Source organism: Lytechinus pictus, chromosome 7 (genome assembly GCF_037042905.1).
Source record: "Lytechinus pictus isolate F3 Inbred chromosome 7, Lp3.0, whole genome shotgun sequence".
Classification (NCBI taxonomy): Eukaryota; Metazoa; Echinodermata; class Echinoidea; order Temnopleuroida; family Toxopneustidae; genus Lytechinus; species Lytechinus pictus.
The window spans coordinates 36,024,333-36,037,648 of NC_087251.1; the positions used below are offsets into that span (position 1 = coordinate 36,024,333).

The following is a 13,316-nucleotide window of genomic DNA, read 5'->3' on the forward strand; positions in this document are numbered from 1 at the left end:
AGTATGCAGTGACAGTGGAGAAAACGTACCCTCGCAACAGGTTTTGCATGCAATGGAGCTTGACGTGGGAGAGCCAATCACATCTCATGTACACTCATACACGTCATCAAATTCGAGTCAATTCAGAGACCGATGGGAGGCGTATTTCGGACAGGCATTTTAGCGCTTTTTAATTGGCGATTTCCACCTTATGTATTACTTTCGTTATTTTTGAATGACCAAATGATAATCCCCACATCATGACCTTTCCACTGATATATAATAAGGCCATATTCATAATCAATATATTTCTCCTTTAAAGACTTTCTCATGAAATAATAGTTTCTTGCAACTACTATCTTTTACCTTTAACCAATAAAAAGAAGCTTAAAGTTAAACTCTTGTACTAGTTACAAGAGAAAATAAAAAGTTCACAGAATTGAACAAAACTTATATGGAATTATGAATGATAAAAGATATGAATAAGTGAAAACATTTTTTCAGGAAAATATATAATTACAAAGTAATGAGCAAATGAAGATCACAAAAAAATCCTGAAAAATGCCTGTCTATTTATTTTGTAGTCCCAAATTGGAAAGAAATGACAAAGAAGTCGGGTGAAATTCAATTGAAATGGATGACAACATAACTAAACTGTAAACAAGGCTGAATGTGCATAGCTAAACTGAATAAATTTAACAGAGTAAAGGAAACCTAAATGTCAAATAAACTGTTCTACCTTATCTCAATATGCTCTTAATTAAGTAATTACATTGGCCTTTGTATTTTCTGATCAAAGATCATATTTCTGAATCCTGCCCCCAAACTGTGTGTTCTACTGCAATGCAATTTTGATAATAAAAGTCACAATATGAAATTCAAACATTTGACTTAACAATGATACGAGATTCATTGAATTATTTATTACAATTCCCCTAGAAAATATGAGTGCACTACAACTACAACAAAATTAATTCTACACTGATTTTATACTGCTTATATTAATAGTAGAGACATAGACTACCAGAAATCAGGAAATATGCACCCCATTCCACAATATTTGTTATCAATAACAAATGGATTTTCTAATTCCATTTTGCTTTTAATGGAAAAATTCTTTATCAGATTTCTGTAATTTTGTGGAATTTTGAAACTGCATCAGTTATTAATAAAATTGTATTATTTTCCTGTCTGATTTTGACCTTATAGCTTGGAAGAGCTGATAAATTAGCGATGGATTTCGGTGGCAGTGACGAAACATCTCGGGAGAATATGATCAAGAGCCATTACACATCTAGACTATCAGAACTAACTACACATCAACAGATTTGCGACAGTAAAGGAGTCAACTTCAGCGCAGAGGTATGTCAATACATTAGTAATGTGTGTGTGTGTGTGTGTGTATATGTGTGTATGTGCCTACTTATAATCACCCTGTAATCGGGGACAAAATTGTGACACTCCACTATCACACTGAGGACATCACTAAAAACTGGAATGGTCCCTATTTTTGTGAACTCTCAAATAGCTGCAAATCTAAGGTAGGTGGTGCCAAAGTACTTTTGAAAATGGCCCAAATCATGCATTTGTATGCACCCTAAAGTCCCGCCTACTAGTGAATTGTCGTACACAATGATGCAGAGGGGAGTGTGTCCCCACTTATATACAGAGTATGTTTTATAATGTTCCTGTTTGGCAGGAATTGCAATTATATGTGTGTGTATATGTGTATATGGATGAATGATGATATTTCATTTGTATTACAATTAAAACTACATGATTGTTTGTTGACTGTCTATAAGCAATGAATCGTGTTTTGGTTTACATAAACTAAACTTTGGAAAAAAAATCAATTTCGTCACTGATTAATCCTTGAATTTTGTTTAAATATGAAATTATTATTATTTCTTTTTACAGTTTGAAAATTTCAAATCTTGATAGATCTATTTGGCATGATCAGTTTTTAAATCACCCCCCCCCCCCACACCGTATGATTAGCCTACTACCTGAATTTTCAATAAAACGTTATAACAATTGATGGGAAGATTGAATCATGGAGCGAAGAGGAGGCAAAAATTCTGAATCATCCAATGAATACTTAATAAGAATTAATTACCATTTCATCTCTCTTCGTAATTATAAAAGTAAATTGAGATAAGAATCATAATGGTGTCACAGCAATCATACGATTAGCTACGATTATTAGCCTATTTGGCCATTACTGCGAACTAAAGACTTGTAATTATTAAACACTTCAGTAGAAGTATTCTAATAGTTATTATTAGAAAATGTTTGAAATCCCATTGTTCCCAAAACAGGTCGTAGACCAGCTGTACAGTATGCAGTTGCCCTAAGTAATCTAGCGACAGCGTGCAGGCATGTATATCAGATAATGCAAATTACGTAGTTCAAGTCATTGTTATTTCACTTTATACCCCCCCTCCCCACCTTCCTTATCAATTTTGTATGTAAATTTTATTCCAATGATTGTATTTAAATTATTCTAGAAATACTGCTATAAAGAGACTCCGAGGGAGCAGCGTTTTACGAAGGACTTTGTCTGAGGTTGTCTGTATTCATGAGTGACTTTGTTGTTGTTGAGTGGATGTGTATTTAACTTAAATGACTGATGTAGGATGTGAACATCATGTGCTGAATGCCAGTCAATAGAGACAATGAACAAGTAATCAGTGTTTTAATTGCAACAATTTGTCGAAAAGAATACTCTGTAGAATGTTGCATGTGTAGTCGAAACCATCAGAACTGCCTGATAGTAATAGCCCAGTTAATGTTTAGTACATATCACATTTTGATATAATGATGCTATGCACTTCCAAAGGACTTTGAGAATATTATCCTGGATTTAGCCGCACAGCAGAGGAATATAATACACTTGTAAAGAGGGAAAGATATCCCTTCTAAAACATCATTCATTCAAACATATACTATCCAAATGTACCAGTCTTTCCAAAGTTAAATCTAAACCTATTCTTTTTTATTCTTGCATTACCGGTATTGTAAAGGATTGTATTCTTATTTCCATATACTTTTTTTTAAATTATTATAAAGAATGACTTGCATCAGGTATTTGACAAAATGCATCTGAAACACGAATTCATTGAAAGGCTTTGAATTTAAGAACAACTCTAAACAAAAAGTTGGCCCAAAATTGTCATAAAAACACACACTATTCATAAGTTTATGATGTAATTCATCTATGGTTAATATTACTTAAAAGTGCTTGTAGCTTCATTGCTTTTACATATTCATATGAGCAAGAAATTAAAATCAGATATTGTAATTTGATGGTGAATATAGCTCTTCATTGATCCGTTTGAGACATAATTCAGTGTCAAGCATTCCAGGAAATCACATGATTTTACATGGTTTTTCAAAGGTCACATGATTTGTCATGGATTCCATGAATTATTTCTCATCATGTTCAAGGTGACCTTCTGAAATGATATTATCCCCAATGTCGGGAAGTCCTCCAGACACAAACAATTGCTGGAAACTTGGGGAGCATTTCCAACAGCTAGAGATTTTCACTGACATGTGTTATAAGCTACTGAATTCCTTGCATCTGATTGGCTGAGAGAAAATGAGTGAGTGAAAACCAATGACAAAACTCTTCATGAAAATGCTTCCTTACACTGCGTAGGTGTCTGATGATACATAAGTAATAGGTTGTACCATTCTGATCATAGGGGTGTTGAATTGAAGAACAATGCAAGATTTATTAATCATCACATCCACTCATACATCTTGTAAGAATGGAATAATCCAGAGATGTGGTTAGCTGAACTGATATTGAAAATGAAAGTAATCTGGCGCCCAGACATAGGAAAGACATAAGCTACAGGTGATGTAACGCAGAGACAAGGAAACACTCAAAAACCGCCTAATGAGTCCAAGTTTCTATAAATGCCATTTGCAGACAAATAACAAGCGGTCTAATGAGGTTTGTCAGACAATATCATGGTCATAAGTCTGAAGAAGTGTGCGTGATGAGAATATAGAGCTCGTTTGCTTAGCTCCACCATGGTTAATCAATGATCAAATGGCCTTAAATGAAGAATATATGGTCTCTTGTGAGGTATTTTGTTTTTGTAATGGAACATTTAATGACCGTGGTTAAAGATTGCATTTTTTGCATAACAGTTAACACACTTCATCTTGAATTAGCTTGTACTGGATGTTTGGGATCGGATGATCACCCTACTTTGAAGTGGAAGATGCCAGAGCATGCCTTGAAAAAAATGCTGCAATAAGTCATTAACAATGCTCATTTGTTATACTTGTAGGGGGTGGCAGAATTAAGGTGGATCAGTTGTAGGAAATACTTTGAGAATAATTGAAAATAGTATAGTATATTATAGAAGTTTGTAAATGATCCACAGATAATTGCACCTCTATGTTACAAGTAAATGAGGAGCAGTCTGGGTAAACTTTGCCCTTTAAAAATAAAATTTGAAAACAGATCTTGTAGGACTTAAGAGCATTAATAAATGAAACAAATAGTCTGTGATTTTCACTGACAATTTTTCTCTGAGCCAATCATATGCAAGAATTTCAGTAGCTTATAACAATAGTCAGGGGAAAATCGCTGACTATTTCGTTGCATGAAATGCTCCCCTTGTTATTGGGTAAGAAATTGTTCCTTGATTCATCATTGTGCTGTTGGTTGTTTTTCATTCATTATTTTCAAGCTAATGAATAATTAGGTCAACCCAGCATGGTATCGTGTGAAAGGGGTCTGCATGGTGTATTATGAAGGGGGCTACAGTCAGACCGCAGGTCCCTATGCTAATGAGCAAAAAGGCCAGATTCATCCAAATCATCTCGTGGCTGAATCCTCCTCCTTGCAAAATCTCGTGATTCGAGAGATTTTCTTTCTCTAAGAATTTACCTGTTTTAACCTCAAGTTAAATGAAATATTATTGCACCATCAGATAGAGTAAAAGTTACTCTTTCATATTGGTCATTTATTTTGTATACAATATTTTGTTAAATAAGTAAATTTCTGGCCTGAAAATGTGCCTCAAAACTGAATTTTCTTCCTCTGTTTTCTTTTGCAAATTGTGCAAAACTTTTTTATTTTGAGCCTCAATGATATCTATATCCCAATAAAGCTGAACTTCTGTACTTTCTCACAATGCCACTCTTGATATGCGGCACCTTTTAATCGGGTCAAGATCACACTTTTCCCACCAAGGTACAAGACGAGATTTCTGAAATTTTGTACTTGCATGAAATCCAGAGTTCTGATTGGCTGGATAAGGTTCACAGAACAACAAGCGCGGGGTATTTGAGGAGATTACCACATAGGGAGGGGTGAGCTTCCCACGAACCCAGGCACTGGAACCGTTGGAATTTGCCATTGTGTGGTCTTTTTGACCAATCATAGTGCAGTATTCTTGTTTTCAAGCTGCTTTATGTACTTGGCAAATGAAAAGTGTGATCTTGACCCGATTAAACCAATTCTTATTTTGAAACCTATATCATTTCAAAGCATACATATTCAGCTTTATCATGATATAAAAATCATTTGGGCTCAAACAAAAATAAAGTGTGAAAATAGCAGCTTTTATCAGGTAAAAATATTTATTTTGTAGCATATTTTGGATCAAAATTTTAACCTATATTACAAAATCTTTGAATAAATCCAAACACATGACGTAAAAGAATGATTCTTCTTTTTTACAATGGTACCAAATTCATGAAATTCGATGCACAATTAGAAAAGCAATGACCGAATGAAAAGAGGTGTTTTGGTCCGCATCAAGATCATTAAATATGCAAAACATCTCAAGTCATGAATATCACTTGGATGAAAGAAGCCACTTTCTTGGGACCTGCAGTCTGACTGGCTAACTTTGGATGTCTCTACACATGCACCCAAACAATATTGTGTTGTTTCTCTTCTGTGAATTGAAATGTTGACGCATCTTCATTAAACGGGAAGTTCACCCTGACAAAAAGTATATTGGAAAAATACAAAAACATTGTTGAAGGTTTGAGGAAATCCTTCAAAGATTAAGAAAGTTATTAGAATTTAAAGTGTTTGATTGGTGACATCATATTCAAGCAGCTGCCCCATATGTTATATAACATAAAATGAATAGATTTCAATTTTTAATGGTTTGTGATGACTAAATATTTGTTTCTTCAGGTGTGGGTGTAAAATGATTTATTTGTTGATAAGATTTACTGAAGGTATAAAAACCATTTTCAATTTGTTGAGAAAATGACAATTTTTTTTACTACATGATATGTCACAAATAAAAAACTTAAATACCTTTTTAAACTTTGATGGATTTTTCTCAAACCATCACCAATATTTTGTTATTTATTAAATTTTTTGTTGCTATTTTTACAATTAACTTCTTGTCAGGGTGAACTTCTCCTTAATGTGCATGTGCTCAATGTCTTCTAACTGAAGTATAATGGAGTTGATATAATCGAGAATGTGAATGTCTGACCACCGCCACCCCTCATGCGATGATTCATTTCAATCAATGTCTCTGCCTACATGTACCTCTCTCTCTCTCCCCCCTGTCCATCTTTCCTCTTCCTCTCTCTTTCTCTCTTTCTGTTGTCCGTCAGATGCAATCTAAATTAATCTCTCTGACTTTCCATGTTCGGTTGATCAATTACATGAAGCATGTTTCTGGGTCGTCGTTCCAGTAAAAAACTAGAGTGAATGCCTGTTTCTTAAGCCCATACATGGTCTGTCGCTAGAATGTCTCCTCTGACTATTGTTTAAAAGTACCGTGACTTCCCAGCCTGCATTATTACCTACGTAGGATAAGCGATCAAGGAGAAATTCTACGTAAATGGGTATTAATGTTCTTTGCATCGTCAAGCGCAAGGCTGCGTCGTCATCTCCATGTTTCAATTTAGGCTTCATCAAGTTAAGAACCCCTGATGAAACTAATATCTGTGTCAAAAGCCCCAGAGTGATAAGGGTAAAGTGTGTTAATAGGTCGATGGTTTAATGTATTTGATGATGGGCTTGAGCTCTGAAGGTTACAGACTCTTTAATGATGACCTTCACCAAGGCAGTCAAGTGTATCATGAGTGTATAAACTGCTTGAAATGCACATCACCTCGTGTACTTGTGCATAGCCTTCTTGACATTGCAAGGGTTGCCCTTATTGGGAAACATAATAAGCCATTGTCTCGGTTATATTTCAGAGCGTATTTCCAGCAAAAACTGTATGCCATTATTTTACATGTATTTCAGAAAATATAACTTGCAAAGAAATATATGCCATCATAATTTTATTTCACTATTTGATCCTCTTAGGGTGATGCTATTGTATGAAGTTACCCATTAACTATACCCATTAACTATAAATTAGTTTTTAGAAAATTGTTTATCTGTAATTGCGATTTGAAATGGTTTGACTGTTGGACAAAGAGGCAGCTCGAGATAAAGCTTAGGTTGCACTTTGTATCGCGTGAAAAAAATCACTTTCTGAATCCAATTAATTGTTATATTACATTTGATGATCAGTTTGATAATTGTTCCTGAAAGTAACAAGAGGGAGAAACAAAGGTTTGGGAAGAGATAATGTAAAAAGGAGAGGGCTCTGTTATATTGATAGAAACCCAGGTCAAAAAACCAGTTAAGGACCAGTTCATCCAACTGGTACTGGTACCAGTTGATTCCAGTTAGCGAACTGGATTCAATATGGAAATTGGAATACTGGAATCAACTGGAATCCAGTTGATTCCAATACTGGAATCAACTGGAATCCAGTTGACAAATTGTAACTGGTACCAGTTGGAAATACCAGTTGGCAACTGGTCCTAACTGGTACCAGTTAGCAACTGGTACCAGTTGACAACTGGTCCTAACTGGTACCAGTTAGGACCAGTTGGAAACATGAGTTGTCAACTGGTGCCAGTTAAAACCAGTTGGAAACACCAATTGTAAACTGGTGCCAGTTAGGACCAGTTGGAAACATGAATTGTCAACTGGTGCCAGTTAAAACCAGTTGGAAACACAAATTGTCAACTGGTGCCAGTTAGGACCATTTTGAAACATGAGGTGTCAACTGGTGCCAGTTAAAACCAGTTGGAAACACCAATTGTCAACTGGTGCCAGTTAGGACCAGTTGGAAACATGAGTTGTCAACTGGTGCCAGTTAAAACCAGTTGGAAACACCAGTTGTCAACTGGTGCCAGTTAGAACAAGTTGGAAGCACCAGTTAGGACCAGTTGGAAACATAAATTGTCAAGTGGTACCAGTTAGAAACACCCTGCAATGTATAGCATAAACAAAAATGAATCATGTGGATATGTATATTCCCGATCTTTTACTCTTCTCGTATAATCACTCCTTCGTTTTCCTTGCGCACACACACATTAGAATATTGGTACCAACACCCCCCCCCCCCCTCTCAGGCGGTTATTTCAATTATAAATTATCTTCAATTATCTTTACATTGAATGTCCACTCCTGTTATAACAATGTGCAAGGACAAGTGAAATAATTATCCTTGCACATAGGACTGATGAAATGAATCAAGGTAAATTTGTAGCATTGTATTGAAACCTTGTTAATTTCCACATGCACAATATAACAGGATTGGACTGTAAACTTGCTCTGGTAAATCAATCCCTCAGTCTCTTGAAATCTGTACCAAAAAACATCAGAGAATGACAAAAGTCACAAAAAACATCTATATGGTATTTAAACTAGGAATTTAATGAAAGAAAATTATGTTACAAACTGTAACATGCTGTGTATAATTCTTGTATTATGTGTCAACAAAGATCATTAACTTACACAGTAAATATGTAGTCAATCCAATTTTTACATGCTAGCTTGGAGACAAAATTTGAATATAATGCATCTAAGCATTTACCTTCAATAAATAATATGTACTATTTTTAAAGGAATAATAAAGGAGTCTTTTTTTAATTATTATTTATTGAGATCTTGGGGCCCTCACTGGCTCTGAAGAGGAAACGTGAAACAGACACCTTCCTTTCCTGTAGTGGCACTTGATCTTTGCTGGTAGATGCGATGTATCTGAAGATTAGAAGAAAAAAACCAATGGAATGAAAAATAATAAGTACAGTGAATACCGTAATACAAAATTTCAGTGGTGTAAAATTATATCTGCACATAAAGAAAATACATGGGATAGTGAAACTTCTCTAAGTTCCATATTTCAATGATTCAATTATAAATGATAGACAGCACATCATCATTTTTATTACAACATGTATAGTAAGTTCACATGGTCTTGGGAATACTTCTGAAATTGACATCGCAGAGATGAAATTGCCTCGACCTTATACCTATACATTTATTTTAATAATAAAGACTTAGACTATGTATGTTTGCATATATGTATCTAGGAGTCTATGTTGCACATTATCTGCTAACATCTGATGGGTATTTCATGATTGTCAGTGCCGACTATTTCAGTGAAATCATTGCTTTTGATTGGCTGAGAAGCACTGGCCTCTGACTGTTACTATGGTAACTGTCGGAAAAAGACAACTTGTTAATGCTGACAACTTTCAAAAAGCAGTTCCCAGAACATGTTTAAAAACGCAAGACAAAGCAAAAAAAAAAAAAATGAAATACAAAATTTTATCCGAGGATTAAAGGGATGGTCCGGGCCGAAAATATTTACATCTAAATAATACTTGAGTAAAATTCACAGAGCAAAATGATGAAAATTTCATCAAAATAGGATAACAAGAAGTTATTGAATTTTAAAGTTTATCAATATTTTGTGAAAACAGTTGTATGCACTTCGTCATGAATATTCATTAGGTGGGCTGATGTCACATCTCCACTTTCCTTTTTTTTTATGTTACTAGATGAAATCATAAATGTTTGATTTTTTCATACACGTGTAAATGATGCGTCTCCATTGTAATGAAATAAGTTGCGTCAATAACTAATGCACCTAATCAGTTGTCAATCCAATTGTCAATAGTTCTTGGTTAAAAATATCTTAATAAACCTAATCTCATATAATAAAATACAAAAGGGCAATTGGGATATGACATCATCAGCCAACCTAATGAATATTCATAAAGACATGCCTAGAACTATTTCACCGGAATAATGCAAATCTTTAAAATTCAAAACCTTAATTAGTTATCAAATTTTGATCAAGTTTTCAGCATTTTGCTATGTGAATTTTACTCTATTTATTGAGATATGTTTCCAGCCTGGACCATCCCTTTAATTCTACTTCTACGGTACCCCCACACATACTGGTAAGTCAGAGGTAAAAAACAACGAGAACCAATTTAATTTCAAAGATAAAAAAATACTTCAGCCTCCAGATTTAAGAAAAAATTCAGGAAATGTTATTTTAGTTCAGACTAATTGTGCACGTTTCATTTCGGAGGTCAATCTGAAATTATACTTCCAGTTTTAAATTCACGCCATTTGGTTATGCAAAAGCATGAATTAAAATTGATGGGCATGGGCCCATGTCACTGGCTAGCCTAGAGGACTCCATGAAGATAATTTTATCATTTTTACATTGTATTTTCATCACGGAGCCTAGACAAGCCTCCTATAAGGTTGCTCGTACAACTGTGTAAACAAAGATAGATTTCCCTCAGAAATCCACCTTTCCCATAATGATTTTTGGGCAAACATTAAATTTTTACATTTTGTAAGCCTTGATACTCTAAATGTGTACAAAGGCTTTAAAAAAAATTAATTGTAAAATGTACAAATTGGAAATTTTCTTACAAAAAGGATCACTTGCTTGCAGATCTAGTCCTCACTGCCTCTGAAGAGTTCACGTGCGACAGGTACATTCCTTTCCTCTACTGGCACACATTATTTGCTGGTAGATGCGATGTATCTGAGGAATTTTTTTCAAAAACAATGGAGAGAAAAATAATCAGTACAGTGAACAACAGCGAATAACAAATACATCTATATTACAGTGAATAGCAATACATGTCTACACCTTAGGCGGGCAAGGGTTACTACAGAGTGTTGTAAAATTCCATTTGCACTTTAAGAAAAATACATGGGATTGTGAATCAATTTTTACATTGTATTTTCATCACGGAGCCTAGACAAGCCTCCTATAAGGTTGCTCGTACAACTGTGTAAACAAAGATAGATTTGATTTTTCCTCGGAAATCCACCTTTCCCATAATGATTTTTGGGCAAACATTTAATTTTTACATTTTGTAAGCCTTGATACTCTAAATGTGTACAAAGGCTTTAAAAAAAATTAATTGTGAAATGTACAAATTTTCTTACAAAAAGGATCACTTGCTTGCAGATCTTGTTGTCCTCACTGCCTCTGAAAAGTTCACGTGCGACAGGTACATTCCTTCCCTGTACTGGCACACGTTCTTTGCTGGTAGATGCGATGTATCTGAAGAATTTTTTTTAAAACAATGGAGAGAAAAATAATCAGTACAGTGAACAGTGAATAAAAATACATCTATATTACAGTGAATAGCAATACATGTCTACACCTAAGGCGGGCAAGGGTTACTACAGAGTGTTGTAAAATTCCATTTGCACATTAAGAAAAATACATGGGATTGTGAATCAATGATTCAACTATAATGATAAACAGCACATCATCATATTTATTTAAAAAATGAGTAAGTTCACTTGGTCTTGGGAATACTTCTGAAATCGATGTCGCAGAGATCAGTCCTTCATGTTTATAATTCCATGGAGCTCAATAAATGGCTCTCCTTATGCCTCCGAATTTGCTTTCCTAGACACACTCAATTTTATAAAATGCTCAATTGTTGTAGATTGTTATTAAAATTGTAAATGCAACAGCTGTGTAGCTATTAATTAATCTGTGGTGAAACTAGGCTTGGGTCATGTACAAAAATATCGCGCTCCTCAAAAAAAAAATTATAAGTAGGGTGTCCGAACTCATATTAGGCCTAAAAAAAGTGCTAGAATTTCATATTTTACTTCTTTAAAACCATTAAATCACCATCTCTTTTCCATAATTCTCATAATAGAAGATACACAAAGACCCCAAAAGAAAACTTGACATCTGAATTACCTAACTTACAGCCTCCTCATATGGAGGGCAGCAACGAAGTATTCGGATCGCTACTCCTGGCGGTTCTGAGCTGGGCCTTCTTCTGGAAACTACCGGTACCCCAGGTCATGTTCACTGACTTCATCTCCTCCTCGAGGCTCAGTATGACTCCAGGTGGTTTTGGGTCTCCCTCTCTCCTGAAATACACAGTCAAAAAGTGATAAACAGCTATTCATGAAAAAATCAGACTCTTAAAATGGTGGAAAAAATAATGAATTTCGATTTTCGGCATTTCAAAATCTCATCAAAATCCTCAAATCGTGTGTAAAGTGATTGGTGCGCGCGCTGGCCACTATCATAATGTTATGTTAAATCTGAAATTGAAAATCATAACTGGCTGAGTCTCAGATTTTTTCCAAGACCAAGAAAATCAGTTTCACATTCGATCACATATCTCTCTCATTTACTTATAACAATATATGGAACAATATCAACTGAAAGATTTTGTGAAATAAAAAGAAATTCATGTTAAATCTTAACACAAATCGTAAGGTCAATATGATGTATGTGCGCAGACTTGCACCGGCATGGCAGCCACACATCCACGCCCGGCTAGTCGCGGCCGGCAGGCAGCGCTGAGGGGCAGTAACAGGATGTCCTGACAAACTCTAACGTTACAGCTAGCCCCGCAGCTAGCTGCGAGCCGCGCCATTTAACAAACTACGAAAAGAAAATCATAGAAAATTGTTAACTTACCTGTAGAGCCTACTGCGAATGTCTTAGCTTTCAAGTCATTGTCCAAATCTGGTCCGTGTGATTTCAGTGGTTGAATTATTATTAAAACGGCCTTCTTTATCCTTCTTTATCGCACTAGCACTCGATAAAAGTGCGGTGCAAATTAACGGCGCGGCGAAGATGGCTCTTTCAAATTCAAATTAGATTGGCGGTTTGCGTTTGGCGGCGCTGGTTAATTTGCATAATTATACGGACGATAGCGATCAGTGGCACTCAGTGCGCATGCGCAGGCCCGCCCGCGCCCGGTGATTGAAGGAAGATCTGCTGAGTCAGGAATAATGAAGGGGGGGGGGGGGGTCTAAAGCAAGAAAGAGGTTTTAAAATAGATATACGAACTTCTTAACATAAACATTTCTTCTTGTTTGGTTTTGGTTGGCAACCAGTCAAGAAATGACGATTTTTGCCTCTGCTTTTGGAGCTTTTTTTTTTCTTTGAAAGTTTAAGAATGAATTAGCTTAATATTTGTTCTTTATTTCTATTTTATTTATTTTCTTTTTCTTTGAAAGATAAAGATAGCCTTGCTTA

General features: G+C 35.2%; 1 protein-coding gene and 1 long non-coding RNA gene across 3 annotated transcripts in view; one reads left to right on the plus strand and one right to left on the minus strand.

Moving 5' to 3' along the window:
- LOC129264497 (protein phosphatase 1 regulatory subunit 21-like) overlaps positions 1 to 1,967 on the plus strand; it is a 34,517-nt gene extending 32,550 nt beyond the window's left edge. Inside the window, exon 17 of one of the 2 annotated variants that reach the window (XM_064102591.1) lies at positions 1,189 to 1,967. In XM_064102591.1, the coding sequence (XP_063958661.1) occupies positions 1,189 to 1,419 (231 nt within the window). In that variant the 3' untranslated portion in view covers positions 1,420 to 1,967. The remainder of the gene's footprint in view (positions 1 to 1,188) is intronic. The other variant, XM_064102592.1, reaches the window with a different exon arrangement.
- Positions 1,968 to 8,670: 6,703 nt separating this feature from the next.
- LOC135154770 (uncharacterized) lies at positions 8,671 to 13,069 on the minus strand. Its single transcript, XR_010294207.1, has 5 exons — positions 12,753 to 13,069; positions 12,018 to 12,193; positions 11,243 to 11,360; positions 10,718 to 10,832; positions 8,671 to 9,022 (listed from the first exon to the last, which is right to left on the minus strand). It is a non-coding gene; the product is annotated as an uncharacterized LOC135154770 (long non-coding RNA).
- Positions 13,070 to 13,316: the final 247 nt, after the last annotated feature.